At 26.0% G+C, this 17884-nt stretch overlaps 1 protein-coding gene across 1 annotated transcript; it reads left to right on the top strand.

Annotated features, from left to right (window-relative positions):
• The first annotated feature begins 3352 nt into the window (after window positions 1-3352).
• LOC136984641 (uncharacterized) lies at window positions 3353-15251 on the top strand. The gene is made up of 16 exons (XM_067281709.1): window positions 3353-3579; window positions 6427-6503; window positions 7147-7209; window positions 7327-7362; window positions 8284-8352; window positions 9135-9185; window positions 9309-9356; window positions 9695-9779; window positions 9883-9953; window positions 10070-10132; window positions 10221-10256; window positions 10962-11027; window positions 12021-12071; window positions 14130-14177; window positions 14247-14361; window positions 15175-15251. The coding sequence occupies exons 1-15, from the start codon at window positions 3522-3524 to the stop codon at window positions 14337-14339; spliced, it is 915 nt and encodes a 304-aa protein (XP_067137810.1). The 5' UTR covers window positions 3353-3521; the 3' UTR covers window positions 14340-14361; window positions 15175-15251.
• The last annotated feature ends 2633 nt before the right edge of the window (window positions 15252-17884 follow it).

Below are 17884 nucleotides of genomic sequence, written 5' to 3'. Positions count from 1 at the left end.
TTTTTAAATAATTTTAAATTTTAATATTTTTAAGGATTCTCGAGAAATGTAAATTTAAAGCTTAAGGAGTTATTCTATTATTTGAATGTTTTAATGTTTTTATTGTCTCTCTTGCTTTTTCTGGAAAGGTAAAAAAAGCTTCTTAAATTTTAAATTTTACAATATATTAAATAAATATCATTTATATCATTTAAATTTGATTTTAATAGTTCATATAAGAATTGTGTATTTTATCATACAAATTTTATAAAACCAATATAATCATAATTCAATAATAATGTATGTTTTTTAAATAAAGTTTTGGTTTTTTGGCTTCAATTTTCAAACTGCAGACCTATACATTTCTATTGTGGTCCGGTGTCTGTTCGTCTACCCTTCGTTCATCTCGAGAGCGGAGTTCGGTAGATTAAAATAGAAGCCAGATATGGAAAGCTTAGGGGACGGGAGCCCGATTAACTATATAAAAACTTCCGATTTGGACAAGTTTTACTGTATATATTGTAATATATTTAATCCTTACACCTATAAGGATTAAATATAATAGAATATATAATATAAATGTAATAAATGAATAAATATTCTTATCGGTGTAAGAATTAAATATAATAATAATTAACAGTTTAATCAATTAAAATTTATAAAAAATTTATATTAAAAAGTATATATTATATATATACTTGTATGAAATGATTTATCTTTCTTCTAGATGCAATCCAACTACAGTTGTAAGATATAAAAATTGTTCAATTAAAATAAATTTTAAATAAAAATAAACAGAGAATTTACTGTCAATAAATAAATAAATAAATAAATAAAAATCCAAGCAAAAAGTTGCGTGACTTTTCCGGTGAGAAACACTAAGATATATTAGCACAAGGTTAAAATTGTCTGTGGCGCTATCTGTTATGAGATTGGGTTAAAAGACTTATATTATTAATTATTATAAAACGGCAAATAGCTTAATTTTGAGGGTAGAGATGAATTTAATAATAATAATAAAAAAATTATAATTGCTAATAACAAGTAAAAGCTTCATTAAGTCCGACCTCTCTCGAGATATGATCCACGAATCCCTTCTATTCCCACACACTCCCTCGATCTTTAACCACCAAAATTTAATAGCACCAATGCCTCATACACAAGCCTCCATGCCAAATTTGTGGATTCGGCCAGGTCCACATTGAGGCGTCCATTATTAAGGTTTAGATTACGCCAGTACAGCCCAGCTCCTGAAGAATTCCTGGGATTTTTTAACCTGCACAGATTCGATGAACCACACTGGAATTAAAGACTACGAAATTATATTTTACTATGAATTGAATTGGATTGATGGGATAAAACATATTAAGGTATAGGTGCTGTTTAAGATATATTCGTTAGGACCAAGGATTTTCTGAGAGAATAAAACTAAATATTGAGAACATTTCATCTCAAGGATTATAAATCATAATTATTAAATTTAAATTGCCAAAAAATAATTAAATGTAATTGATTTTTAATTTTTATTTAATATTAAATTTTTAAATATAAAATAATTAAATTAGCAGAATACAGAACTATGCAAAGAACGTAGGTAATTTTAATTAATTAAACAATCAGCAGCTGTTATCATAGAAACTGTATAAATCAAACAAACTGCTTGAATATTTACAATAAATACGAAGACTGGAATTTCGGATAAAAATTATTTTTTAACTTAATCTTTTAAGAAAAATAGGAGAAAAATACTTTGGGAGGATCACAATTTGGTTTTATGAAGAAAAATAAATTCTTCATGTACAACGAAACTCAGCATTGTCAAATATTGTATTAGAAGCATCTGGCAGTTGAATAAACACGTTTTAATTATATATTTACATAAAAATATTATTTGTTTTATAAATTTTATGAAATTAACTTCCTCTATTTGACAAAAATTCTGAATTTATATTCCAAATTTCTTTCTATCTTAAGTATCTTTGAGAGAGTTTTCACTTCAAAATCGTGAATTAATATAATAAATAATAAACGTAAATTATTTATCTGTTGGAAAAAAAAATTCGACTGACAACATATTTAATTTATTTTATAGCATAAAGCCATTTGAAATAAATATTTTAATATTTTTTTACCATTTGAAAATGTCACATTGGGACGTCGTACCATGTACAAAATCAATTAATTAATCTATTTTAATTTAAAAAAAATTAAAATAGTACAGGTAAGTTGAAATATATATATATACTATATAATACCCCTTAATAAAAATATAAAAATTATAAAAATATTATCTACAATATTATCTACAATAAAAAAAGATTTATTTCTACATATTTATATCATATTATATATCCAAATAAAAAGGTTATCACAGAAAAATAATTTTAATTGTGATTATAAGGAAATAATACAGTAGAAAAACTACTGTATTATTTCCTTATTCTGAATAAAATGAATATATTTGTATAGAAACGTCTCATTGTATAAAAGAATTAATTAAGACAGAATTATGTAAACTTAAAACAATTATCTTATGGGAATTCATATTCCAATATTTCAACTTCCAATATTTCTAATAATAAAGTTGCAATGTGTGTAGGACTTATCACTCAGGAATACACCTGATGAATAAAATACACTTTAATTGTTAATAAATAATTGTTCGTTCTTCTTATGGTTTTATGTGTTTTTTCTACATTATTTAAATCAAGTTTTAAATTTTAACTTTTACCTTTTTATCACATTCTAATAATATATTTTAGTTTAATTAACTTTTTCTAAATTTTTCTTAATTTTAGTTATTTATTACGGTTTTATATTAAGATTATTAGTTATAAAAATATATAAATAAGTTATAAAAAATAGAAAAAGAAACCCAGAGAGTATAATCAAATTATAAATGAATTTAATTTTGGATAAGCAGATTAATTATATTAAAAATATACACAAATTTACGAAAATCTACATGAAATTACTTATGTTTGTTAAGCTTTAAATCAAAATAAAAATAGGTAAAGTTTATTTTAAACATATGCTTGCAATTCTTGTAAATAATATTAAATACGTGTACATGATGCTTCAAAAACGTTAACATTTATATGTGCCTATTGTTTTTAAGGAAGCAGAATTGATAATATACTACAACGTGATAACAAATATCTGTTTACAACTTCAAAAAGTCTGTTTAGAGTTAATCTTTTTATAAATCTGAATGAACTTTTAAGCAGAGTATTCTAGTAATTTTTTAAAAATTTTATTTGATAAATTTAAAAATTGACCAAAGTTTATTATTATTATTATTATTATTATTATTAAATAAAGTATTAAACTTTTTAATATTAAAAAAAAATTAAGGAATTTACGTAGTTTATCACGTAGAACATAGGAAGATCAAATATACTTCTGATCCAACAACGCACAAACGTATCAGAATTGAAAATAATATGACGTAACAGAACAAATACTGGTATGTGCGTGTATATATACACGAGATATTCTAATAAAAATTCACTTCGATTTAGAAATTATCGAAAGCATCAAACATGATTCGAAAATTTCTCCCCATTTTGTTTTCTCTTATCTGCCTGATTTATTGTGAAGGTAAGAATTTTAGTGAAGTGGAAAACTTCTTTTGAATTTTAAAAATTGAATAATTAATAGTTTATTATATACAATTCTTTACTGTTTAAATAATATATAATTATTTAAATTATAGTAGCTCACAAACATATAAAAATTTTAAAAATTCTTTATAATTTTAAAAGAAATATTATATTTATTTCTATAAATAATATTTTAAAAAATGAATTTTTATAATGTGTTTACTTATCTCACATTTATTTTTAAGTAAGCGCTTGGGAAATTCGAGAATTGTATTACTTCGGAATTTTTTCTTGATCTCATTAAATTTGTAATTGTATAATTATGTGTTATTAAGATTGATGACACCCTATAAATCTCTTTCTTGTAGTAGGCCATACAGATCATTAGTAATGTTTTATGTAAATGTAATTCTCGTATTTTACTGAATGTAATGACAGTAACATAAACGATTAGGGAAATAAAAATTATACATTTAAATTTACAATATCATACACATAGCCTACATGTATTTACATTGTTTTTTGTGATTATATTTAAAAATTAATAAAAATTTACCAAACTCTACAAAAATATGAAGCAACTGTCTGGCTTTATATTTCAAAAAGCAGCACCGAAAAATGTCAAAATATCTCTTTGTTATTAAGCGTTTGTTGATTATATCTTATCTGAAAGTTAATTATGTTTCCCAAAATATAATTTATACACTTTTCAGATATCTACTGAGCATTCTGACACCAAAATTATCAAAATGTAACGTGGGAATGTTTTTCTAAAACTCAGACACGAAACCGCAAAAGTCATCTCAGAAGCCTCCGCTCGCCAAATCAATAATTAAATTTCCGCTGAAACACAACGAAAATTTCTGACTCATTTTGCTGTCACCTGATGCATCTTTGCACACCTTAATGACCACTGTTGCTCATCGCTAGTATAAAAATATTATTTACGTTTAACGCCAATTTTATGTATTTTCTGTACAATAATGTAAAAGAAATTTACATATTTTAAATAAGATATAACGACGAAAAAAATATTGTCATTTTCGTGTGCTTCTTAGTGTTATAAATCTACTTAAAATCAGTGTGAAAAAAAGGCAATTTCAGGTATTTTGTATTCGTATTCAAAAAATACGCATACAGTATAAGAAATTCAGATTAGATACAAGTATTAAGTTTTTAAAAAAGTTTATGAGTTTCCACAGTTTTTCTTAATAATCATTTTTAAAAAGTGTATAAAATACTTGATATAAAAATTAAAAGATTAATATAAATAAATCCAGATATTATTTTAAGTAACTTACAATATAGAACTAATATAAAAGTAGATTTAGAAATGATAGATAACTTACAAAATTCATTTACATATTAAAAAATAACAAATAAAAAAATATTTGTTAATTATTTTTATTTGGATTTTCATGAATATAAAAATATTATACAGTGTACCCCACTGATCTGAAACCATAGGAGTTATGTTAATCTTTGTTTATTCTTTTATAACTAAAGTATGATTAAGGAGGAATGAATTCAAGTTATTTTGAGGGCAGGATCTGCAATTAATGAGAAGTCATTGACTGCAGGTCCTGCCATCAAAATAAGTTTAATTCGTTCCTCCATGTTTACCTTTAAAGAAATAAAATATAAGAATATAACTTCAATATAACTTCTATGGTTCCAGACTTACGGGGCACACTGTATATTAAAACAAACCTTAAATCTTGATATAAGCTTGTTAAAAATTTATTATAGACTGTTCACAAATGAGAAGAATAATTAATGATTATCAGAGTTTTACTATTGCTACAGTTCTACTATATTAATTCAAGTTTATATACAGTAAATAAAATATTTCCATTATATATACAAATGAAAATTGCATCAATTAGACAAGACTTTCCGGTGAAATAATAATTATTCATCACATCAAAATTGGTATGAATTTATGGATGTATAATTGCTGTATAATTAGGAACTCGTTGATACTCAAAAACCTCTTAATCTCGAGGGTAGAAGCGAATTTTATTAAAAAAAAAAAAAAAAAAAATGTAAATGTTAACAATGAGTAAAATTTTCATTTAGTCCTACCCCTCTCGATGTACAACACGTATCGCCCCTCTATCTTCCTACCCCTTCCATCTTTAACTACCAAAGTTTAATAGCATTAAAGCGCTTATAAAGAAGCTACTATGCTGTGTCTGCTTTTTATCTCATAATTCCGTGGATCAAAAATTTGAAACTACAGGAATACTTCTAGATATGGGTATTGATTCTTTTACTATTTGGAGATTTACAGGATAAATCTCTAAAAGTCATGGAAACGGGGGATAAAGGGGTAGGGGTCATTCTCGAGTAAGGTCAGACATAATGAAAACTTTACTGCGTTTTTAGCTTATTAAAAACAAATATTATTAGCATTTACAATTTTTTAAAACATACCCCTACCTCGATATAAGTCTTTGCCTTATATCGACTGCCTCTTCGAATGCAGGGAAAGTCATACAAAACATTGTGCTAGCTTGTCTAAAATTGAAAAGTTACTATATTTATTGCGATAAATAAAAATCAAACATGATGGCTTTCAACAAGATATTAATAAAATTTCAACGAAAAACTAATAAAATATTATTTTTTGATAATTTTATTATACTTCTGAATTTATTTCTTCTATTTTAATTATTTGATTTAATTAATCTAGTTATCATTTGATTAGATTTAATAACCTAAACTGCTTAGTTTAATTATGTTTAAGCTATTTTATATAATGTAAATTAAATATTACGGTTATTTAAATGAAATATCTTTAACAAATAATAAATAAATTTTACACGACTTTTAATTTATTCAGAACAAGATAATGAGAAACTGAAACAGTGCCTGAATTCGTTGCAACAATGCCTCAAACAAAGAATTTGTTATTCAAGAGTAAGTATGCATTAAAATTAATTTATGTAATGAAAAATTATTAAAATTTATGCAGCAATAAGACTATATTATTATTAAATCTAAAAACAAATGAGACGTACAGTATAAAAACAAATTAAGTACAGTACTTAAAGTAAGGTCATCATCGAAATCTGATCGCTAATCGCTTCTTACCTTGTGCATTTGGAATGAGAACGTACTGTACAGTACATGCGATCTGCACTGTTTGTTCATATATTTTATAAAACTTTTTAATATGTGATTTCTTCTCATATGTGTCAAATGAAACCTGTGTATTATGATTATGTAAGAAATCTTTTGACTGTTCGTGTGTTAGAAAGCTGACCAATGAAATGTTTCAGCGAATTTCCAAACAAATACCATGGAACTCTGCCATCGAGAGCCCATGCACACTGCCTTAAGATAAGAAAAAAGTTCCTCATAAATTTTCCTTATAATATTGCTCCCTTATGCAGACTGCTGCTCTGATGAATTGCTCTTCAACGACAGATAAAATAATTTGAGATACTGTTATTGTAAATCACATTTTATTAAGCAGAAACAAATGTAAAACATTTTCAAGACCACTTAGATTTAATAATATTAGATAAATTTATATAAAACTGAATATTTTTCTTTACAGTCACAGTCTATCAACGAGGCTTGTTGTAAAAAAGCATTTGAATCAGAAAAATATAACAATATAGTAAGCAATTATATTATATAGTTTCTTGACATTATCGTTGTTTCAAGATTATTTTTATTTTATAATATAATATTTTTAAAATATAAATTTTAACTAATGGATATAATTATTATCTAGACCGATGACAAATGCCATCAAGACAGAATAAGACTAGTAAGTTAATAATAATTTCCAAATACTGTTTAAATAAGTAAAGTAATATTACTTTTTACTTTTATAAATTTATTAATTATAATTTATTCAATAGTTACGAATTAGATTAAATCAAAATCCTGAAAGTTAAATGACATTAAATAAAGTTATGTTTAGTTGAAAGAGACTATTCAAAGACCCAAATAATGTGATGTGATTACATAAAAAATATAAATCTTTGTTTTATAATTTTTATTTTATCTTCTAGTATCTTTCTTTTTAAATAATAGTTATTTCAAGAAATATTTAAGCTAATATAATAATTAGATTATCTTAAAACTTTATCAATTTTATCTTTAATGAAAATATTAAGCGTAATCAATTAAACGATATCATTTCTCTGTAGTAAAATAATCATATTAGCTAATGAAAATACAGAAAGTGTTCAATAATTTTACAATCAAGCCATCATTCTGTTTTAAGTACTGACCATAATTAATATAAATATTACATTTAAACAACATTAATAAATAATAAAAATGCAAGACATACAATAAAACTATATAAATTTTAAGTATTTCTAATTAAAGTAAAAAAAAAAATAATAAAATACAGAGTATATTGTTAGAATTAAATGAAATAACACATTAACAATCCTTAACGATTTTAATATAATAAAAAAAATTGTCTTGTAATAATTCTCATAATATCCCATAACAAATTCTTTATACATAATTGGATATTATATATATATATATATTAAATATAAAATTTAGAAGATCTTATGTTTTAAAATGAATTTTTGATCATGTAAAACCTAATGAAATAGGCCCTATATCACAATTAAAAATATAGACTTACTCTTTATAAATAAATAAAAAAAAACTTAGTAATTGTAGAAATATAAAATATATTTTAAGAATGTTTTATAAATTTTTATAGGATATCACCGATTGTTTAAGTGAAATTGACTTCGACTGTAAGTTTTTAATAATCATGTATTTAGCTCCGGTAAGTAATGCTGAATTACATAATAATATAATTATATCATATATCTTTCAGAGTTCCAAATAATAAAATAATAAGATTTGTTAAAAAATAATAAAATATAGATCACATAATATCATTCGAATTATGAGAATCCAAATAAAAACATCTGAGATGTACAAAAATAGCGCCGAGTAAAAAATTATGGCAATTTGGATGGCAGTCAAATATTTTTCTTTGGAAAAGTTAAGCTTGGCGCTTCGAAACCAAATTGAAATATTCAAAAACATTAACACAGGGAAAAATATTAAAAATTTTTTTAATATGTATACCTTTTAATCATAGGGATATATCATTAAAACAAGTTTTCTTCATAAATTTCTTTGTGAATTTCGGATTAATGTTACCTATGGTTCCAAAATGGCGGCTCGTTTCTGATTCCAGCAAATAGAAGAAAGGAAACAGTGGGGACGCACGTTCTAACCTAACCTAACCTATTCTAATAATTTTGTTGGTAATAATTATGGTAATTTATTAGAATAGGTTAGGTTAGGTTAGAACGTGCGTCCCCACTGTTTCCTTTCTTCTATTTGCTGAAATCAGAGACGAGCCGCCATTTTGGAACCATAGGTAACATTAACCGAATTTCGTTTTATAGATTCTGCAAGATTATACGAAAATAATAAAACTGTATTTTTAATAAACAAATTTTACTTTTACATAACTTATAATAGTAAAAATTTATTATTTGTTTCTAAAATTTTCTATATATTAACTATTATCATCATTTTATTTTCCAATTTTAGAAAAAGTCGTACTTCGAATACATTAAATATGAAACAAGATTATTCGCTGGCGTAAGTATTACTTTATTTTCTTATTGTTACAAATTTATTTCTCAAATAATCAAACAATTTTGTTTATTAATACTTTAATAAATATATTAAATAGGACTTAATCATTTCGAAAATATATTTTAGTTACCTGAAATCGAAGATGATTGCGGAAATTTTTCCAAACGAGTAGAGGTAAGTCCAATATTTTAATATTTACTGAAACTATACAGTAGATTTCTGCTGTTTTAAATAATTGAAATGAAATATTATTTAATTAATATGAATATTGATCACATAACAATCGTTTTGGTAATTTGAAAACAACTTATAGAAAGTTAACGAGAGGTAATAACCTATCTTATAATTCATGCAATCATACATATAATAGATCAGTATGTAAGATTCATAATACAATTGTGAATGTACAGTACTGTACGTAAGAAATTATTAGCTTCAATGGTATAATGTTTTTTTTAATATTATTTATTAACTAATAAATTTATAGCATATATTATAATAAATAATTACAGAGAGAAATGTGGCATCTTTGCTTGGAACGAAGAAATGACGATTTGGAATGGGTGTGCGATTTATTCTTTGATGTTTATAAAGAATGTAAGTCTGTTCTTATATAATTAAGGTATATACTTGTAAACTAGACATAGACGGACAGAGTATTATTTTTTGTCTAAAATACTAAATTATTATTTATTTTTAGCACCTTTTATGAATGAAAACTGTCTTTCCTCGTTTAAAGAACGTGTTACGGATATTGTCGACTATACATATGTAAGTTTTTTCTTTACTTCATACATAAATATAAATTTTAAAATAATATAATTTCAGTATTTAAATGTTTTTATGTGATAAAAATTAATTTTAAGAATGAATATAAAATTTTCTAGGCTAAGCAGGCTTACGTTTCTTGCTGCGAAGAAGTTTTTGACATGCCTGGAAGTTTTTACGAGGTGATAAAACTTTATAAATATTGAACAGAAAATAATATACACATATTTATTATAATATTTATATGAGAATATTTTTTGTTATTTACAGAATAAAAAAGATTGTTTGAACCACATGTATCATCCAGTAAATATTCATATTTATAATATTTGAAATATTTATTATTATTATTATATAAGTAATCCTGTATTAAGTAATTCAAATAAACAATTGCTAAAATTTCAGGGTTTATTTGGAACGTTTATTACGAAAAAATCTAAGAATATCATTTTTTCAAATATGATATACGGGATATTTGAGTCAAAATAAGAAAAAAATGCCCACTGCCCATCTGATATACACACTGGGGGGATTCAGTATTGAGCATGCAGTTGTAGGAACCACTTCATTTTGATTTTTTTTCCAAAGCTGTTTGTTTTATACAAGTAATTTCGTGTCAAATATACCATAGTGAGATTCTTCCTTTTAATTTAAGCTGTGTTTTAACTTTTACCAAGTAATTTTTAAGTATTTCTGAATGCGGGAAGTAAAAAATGTATGTTGGATTTCCTGCAGAGATACAGCATGCAGTTGGTGACGTAGCCACTACATTTTTATTCTCTCTTTCCTGTGATCTTTTCAGCCAAAACTTGTTAAAAGGGGTTAAAGTTTCTTTCCCTATTTATAAACACATAAAAAAATATTATTACATGAGATTACAAGATTAAATAGTATCAATATTAATGGTTTTTAGATTTTAAATATGCAATTGCTAATTACACGTTCATTATTTTAATATATACAAAATTATTATTCTGAATAGGCTATATCTAGTTTAATTATATTTTATAGATTTTCGATGGTTGTCGGAAGGAAGTGAAATATTGCGATAAACCTCTTATAGATATGTATTTACAGGTAATAACATATTTTAAAATTAAATTAAATAATTCTAGTTATAACAACAGTTTTTTTGTTCATTCTATGATAGTTTAATTTGAAAATATTAAAACGAATCAAATAACTTTATACAGCGGCGTACCCAGGATCTGAACTAGAGGGGGGGGGGCAACTCATATTAGTTTCGTAGAAGTGAGGAGGAAGAGTGAGATTTCACGACGGATGGTTCTAGTCTAGTCACAATATTCCTTATTCAAACTGATACTAAATTGATACGTCTGTGCTGTGTGTCAATTACTACACTTTAATTTTTGTTCTAGGGAGGGGCGGTGTTCCCTCTCTGCCCTTCGCTGGGTACGCCTTGAATTTAAAAATAACTTAAACATATTAATTCTTTATTTTTTGATTACATATTTTAAAATTTTATTTTGTTAAATTTTGTAAAAATTCCTAAAATTTCTCTATTTTAATGTATTAAATATTTTGCTTCTATTACAGGATTTTAACCATAAATACTTAATACACTTACTTATGAGGATACTTTTGAAAGATTTTCAGTATAAATTTAGTGTCGACTAATTAAATTTTCAAATTATTTTATTTGAATTTTACCTCTGACAATCTATTATTAATTAATTATTTGTTTTTAAATATTTATGATATAACTTCAGCATGTTACTTATTATTATTATCTGTATTTTTGTTATTAAAATTAACAATCAACTATATGTTGTTAAACACATAATTTATATCATTAGGACTGAAAGAAAAACAGTATAATACATTGAAATTAGTGGGATTCAATTATAATTTTGATTTAAATATAAAGATTATATTATATTCTAAGATAAAAAAGTTTAATATTAAATTTTCTTTTTTTTAAAATAACTTATTATATAACTTATTTTTTAAAAAATAACTATATATTAGTTCTATGTTAGCAATAAATATTACGTAAATTAGATTAATATAATGCAAATATACTGAAACTAAAATACACTTGTATTGCAGACAAAATACACTGTGGATAAATTCACTAAGAAAATTAGCGAAACTGTTGGAGTGAGTATTCTAAAGAATTGTTTAAAAAACTTTGAAATTAAATAATTTAGTATTTTATAGTTAAATATGATAAAACACAAAACATTATTTAATATTGTATTGAAAATACGATGTTCCATAGAATTAAACGTTAATAAATCTGTCTAATTACTAGCTTTGTAAAAACATACTTGTAAAGTTTCTTTTCCCGCCTTTCGATTTCTGTCATTAACACGTGATTGTACCTTCTTGATCTTCTCGAAGCTTCTGTTCTGGTATTGCCAGATACCTTTATATCCCCCGCTTTGTAGATCCAAGTGGGTTGTTGTATAAACGTAACTTTGAAATACGAACGACGTCTGACGATTTTCCCTTTTCCCCCACTCTATTTCATATTCCTCAACCTGTTAACCTACTTTCAAATCAATTTTCTTTTCAGAAATTAACTATTCTTCTATATCAAACTGATTTTTCTTTCTTTCTTTTGTTTTTATTGTTCATTTTCACTTCATAATCCTGGAACCTTTCAATTTTTTTTTTAATTATTTAATTTCTAATTCTTTGATTTTCTTTTCTTTCCTATTTCCTTCAGAATTTCTAACATATTTATTTTATAATTTAGTTTTTGTTTTGTGATGTCTGGAATTTGTGAATTATCACGTAAATTTTTTTGTTTCCTTTGAAGTAGTCACTTAAACTTCAACATCTTCCTCCTCTTCTTCTCTTTCTTCTTATCACCAGCGCGAACATTTTTCTCTAATAAAGTTTGTTGTTATTTCCAAAGAATTTCAACAATGGTTTCTTTATTAGAAGAATTTCGAATGCTTTTCTGTTCTTTCATATGAGTTGAATAAATCTTGTTTTGTTTCATTTAATATTTCCACAAAGTGTTGTTTCACATTCTGCAGTTCTTTTTTCGTACACAACAATTCTGACTTAACAGTTGCATAATCAGCCATAGATTGAAATTTTTCTGACAAATGATGATTCCGTTTTAAAACAGCGTGATATTTTTCTTCTAGAGATTTCAAAGATAATTCAAGATCAATAAACTTTGGTTTAAGTTCTTCAAAATCGTTCGTAATTTTGTTTACTTGAACCTTTTCTTCTTTTAATCTTTTACTATTGAATCATCATGAATTTTTATTTCCAAATCTTTTAGTTTTTCGTATTTTTTCTCAATATTTCTCGATTTTTCAGATATATCTAAGTTTTCACCATCTGCAGAAGTCGTTTTTTTATTTCAGCGAGATTTATTTTTTCTTTTCGTTCAGGCGATTTTCGCTTATTCCGACAGTCTCGAGTCCAATGGAACCTATTTTAGTATTCCAAACTCTCCAAAATCTTACAAGCGTATGGTTTTCTTTTATATTCCGAATTAAATTCTTCCGTCTCGTAACCGAAATTACTCGTTGTGGATTTATTGATTCGTTTTTGTTTTAAATTTTCTTCGATTCTCAGGGTTATTTCATAAAATTCTACAAAAGTCTTTGGTCTTACGGTTACGAAATATTCCGCCATTTCGCGGGGTAACCCTTCTATCATTAGCGGTATTATTTGGAAGTCTTTCAATTGTAATAACTTCCCTAACTATTTTTCTCTTCGAAATAATTTTTTATTCTTATTTTTGGGTCACATTTTTAACCTTACGAAATCCACGAGAGGCTCGGTAGCTTGTAATCCGAATCTCCCCACAAAAGTTGGCTTAATTCTTTCCAACTTTGATTGTCCGAGTGCTCGATGAACCAATTTAGGGCTTCATCTTCAAGGTAATCTCCCATTAACATTATTTTATCCTTTTCTTTCCAACTTATATATTCCGTCACCGTTTCGAATCTCTTCACCCAATTTTCTACCTTAAGCGTGTCGTTATTACCCCGAAATATTTGAATTTTTTGAATTATTTGAACTTGTCTCACATAGTCTAGAATGCTTTATCGGTACGAATTTCAATCTCGATATTTTTTGAATTTCGTTCCCCCGATATAATTGCAAATAATTTTAACCTAGCTGATGCAGATTAGAACACGTATACGCCTTAATTAATATATTAATACATTTCGAAATTTTAATTTACAGAAACCAAATTCTAAAAAAGAATGCGGAATTAATTTCAAGCAAATTCAGGTAACCATTTTAGCATTTGAAGAAAATTTTTGTTATTTATTCACTAAATAAATTTCATTTTTATATCAGAAACGTTACCTTAAAGAATGTGCATACAACAACGATCCTGATTTAAATTATTTCTGTGACGTGACTACAGAAATATTAAATAATAAATTCTGAACCATGTTTTGAGTTCTTTTCTGTAAGTAATCTTTGTAGATATTCTTAACATTTAACCAGAGTCAGTGGCTTAAAAAAATGACGGAATATGCGCCATAACACAAATAATTCTATTGGTAAAGATGTTATCTTTAGGCCTATTTGAACCAATTACCAATTTTATAAAGTAATTTTAAAAAATTTTAAAGCTAAGTTATGACGTTTGAGTGTAAACCATTGGTGTATGTTCTTCGAAAAACAATATGGAGCACGTATCCTGGTCCCCTACACTTGCATCTGCCCAAGTATATACATCTTTATACAGTGTAAGCGTATAAAGAACGTAGGGGCTTATATTTAAATATCATTTGTATATTAAAATTTCAGCCATTCACTTAGTGTATGTTCAATATATATGTATATGTGTGTAATGCGGAAATATAGCCCAAGTCAGAATAACTGACAACACATTAGGGAGAGAGACGTAAAGCTTTTTGTCGCAGAATGTTTCATCATGAATATGATCACAGCAAATTATAATTTCAAATTTATTTTAAATATTAACTCAATAACACAAATTATTCCGATATTTTAATTCTTAAAATATATAGCAAATAGTTAAGGCATCACTTACCGAAATATAAACATTATATACTAATATTAGCAGAGGATTTTAATATAATTTTCTATACAAATTATACTTTAATTGAATTTCTGTCTACGTTTTGTAGACAATTATAAAATTTGTATATATATAATTAATAAAAATAATAAAATAAGATAGAATTTTAGTTTTATAAAATTTAAAATTGAGATAATTATAAAAGATTAATTAATATTTTAATATTTCTTTCAGGTATGTTGGAATGATGATTTGGAAATAAACCTTTATATATTCGATTAAATATGTTTCTTTCAATTATAAAATAAATTTAAATATGAAATATTAAAAATGTTGTAGAATTTTAAATGCTAATAAATTTTTCTTGAAACATAAAATTTTGATTATTTAATAACAATTTCACAATGCCTGTTAAACAGTTGAATTAAGTATAAATAATAAATTAGACACATCATTTATTACTTCCTCACAATACGTTTCATTACAAATTATTAATTTTATTCGACTGAAGTAAGAACGTATATGATATTACGATACATCCTACTTACAACGAACAATTATTATGCCCGGTTGAAATTTTTAATCATATTTTAAATTTATTTAATTTAAAATATATGCTTTCCACCTCAAATTAGTAGTGCCCCTGTACATCATACTTTTCCTGTTAGCAACGGAGTCGTGCCGGTCATCTAACTGTTCTAACACCTTTTACAGGAAAATTTTTGCATTGAAATAACGTGACTTCCGATTTGGATCGAAAGTTCGTACATAGTTAATCGAGCCTCCTGCCCGTAAGGTTTTCATATATGGTCTCGGATTTCATCTATCTAATGCAATTCTCGAGATTAAAGAAAGACGGAGGGATGACAGTAGGAATTTATGGGTCTACAAGTTTTAAATTGAAGCTCAATAAATACATTATATTGAGAACACTTCACTAGTGCGCGAAACTTGTTCTCAATCTTAATGCTGTTAAAGGTTTTTAATTTTTTGTAGTGCAAATACTAAGATGAACTTTTTCCATACCAATCATGTGTTAGTCGAATCTATAATAGATATGATCTAAATATCTGTAGCGGAGACGGATGGTAAGAAATGTGTGTTTTTTCAATATATTCGGATCAAATTTTCATGAAAATTTCCAACATTAGACCGTGATAAAGAGTAGAACTCAAACCAATGTCCATCTGAACAGGCTGACGCTTTTTCGCTTCATCCATCCAAACAGGCTGATACATCTTTGTAAAAGCTTAAAATATGTTAATATTATAATTAATAATAATATTACATCGAGTATAATTATATTAATGTGATAAAGTGATATTATACGACTAATATAAAATTTCATGATATTAATTCGCAAAGTAATGAACATCTTAAGTATACAAATATTATAGAAGACATATTGTTAGCACGTAAAATATGTTTTCGGAATAATGATTGATACGCTTTAGGGGGAAAATTAATTTTTTACTTTACATTGAAATATCGCAAATTAATTACTGTTTAATTTTTCACATTTTTCTTAACCCACTTTTAATAAAATACGAGGTATAAATTATAGAAAAGTAGTATAATATTTTAAAACATTTTTATCATCGATCAGAATCATAATTACTTATTTAGTCTTCAGAAGTAATAATGCAGATATCTATTGATAATTGTTCTTAGCTAATAGAGAATAGTCTTAGTCTCTTTCCTAGCTGAGAGAACTGTCTTCTTATAAAAACAAAATTGAAAAGGCTTTTAAATACTATTCCTATTTAAATTCGAATGATAATACATTTAATAAATCAAAAAATTTGAAAAAATTGTTACATACTTGTACATAGAATATTAAAACTCTTATGATAGAATTAGGCGGAACTTTTTCCAGAAAAGTGTCAAAATTAGTTCTAATTATGTCTATTAGGTGGCGCTTTATTACAAATGACGTCATGCAGGTGTCTGCTTTCGAATCTGTCATTATCACTGATTAGCGTTATGCTAACCTGAAGGAAAGGCAAGCTTTGAATGTTGTGACATTCATAGCAGATGGAGTACCACCCCATGTTGCTTTTCCTGTGAAATAACTGAAGAGAATCGAGTGATAAACCGTCACTTTCAGCCTGAATGTCACTTAGATGTCCAGAGATCTGATGCCCTGCGATTTACGGGGCTACATGAAATATAGGGTTGACAGAGATCGCCCAATATCTTTGGCAATGCTAAAAAAACTCTAAACAATGGGAGGCATAAATGACACCTTGAGGAATGCTGTTTAGTGCTATTCATAACGTCATTACTCGTCTTCAGGCCTTGCTCGACAACGAAATCCGCCATATCGACATTTACTATGATACGGTTCCTTACGGTATTATGGAACAAAGCGTCACCTGGTGAACATAATTGAAACTAATTTCATATATAATTCCTGATAGCTGCAGGTTTAAAAATCATGGATAAAACTATTAAAATTACTAATTTTGTTTAAGGATGGTTATTAAATTGCAAAAATTTCAGCTGAGTGAGTGAAAAGGCTATGAAATACAGTGATTTCATATAGAAGTATTTTGTATTTCTTTTTGAACTGCATAAAGAATTTGTGTTTTTTGAATGAAGCAACCGGATGGAAACGGCTTTTGTTTTTTTGCAAATTAGCATTAGTTTTAAATTCATTTTCTCACTTAAAACCACTAAATACTGATAGTTGGGGTTTGCTCTTCGTCAATGGAAGATTTTCGAGTTTACTTTACGTGTCTAACATTCAAATAGAATCTAAATTTCCATAGAAAGTCTTCCTATTTGGGTGATCTGCCAAAAGAGAATTCTTCCCGGAATTCTCTTTTGGCAGATGGCCCAATTGTTGCATCTGATCAAACCATTCAAATACTCCAATTCTATTTTTGTAAACACGTTCATATCAATATTCTTGTATCCTTGTAGAATCTAAGGACAGTTATGA

Source organism: Centruroides vittatus, unplaced genomic scaffold (genome assembly GCF_030686945.1).
Source record: "Centruroides vittatus isolate TY-2023 unplaced genomic scaffold, ASM3068694v2 contig_926, whole genome shotgun sequence".
Taxonomy (NCBI): Eukaryota; Metazoa; Arthropoda; class Arachnida; order Scorpiones; family Buthidae; genus Centruroides; species Centruroides vittatus.
Note: the sequence above shows the minus strand (reverse complement) of the source record. Positions and strands in the feature narration are given on the sequence as shown.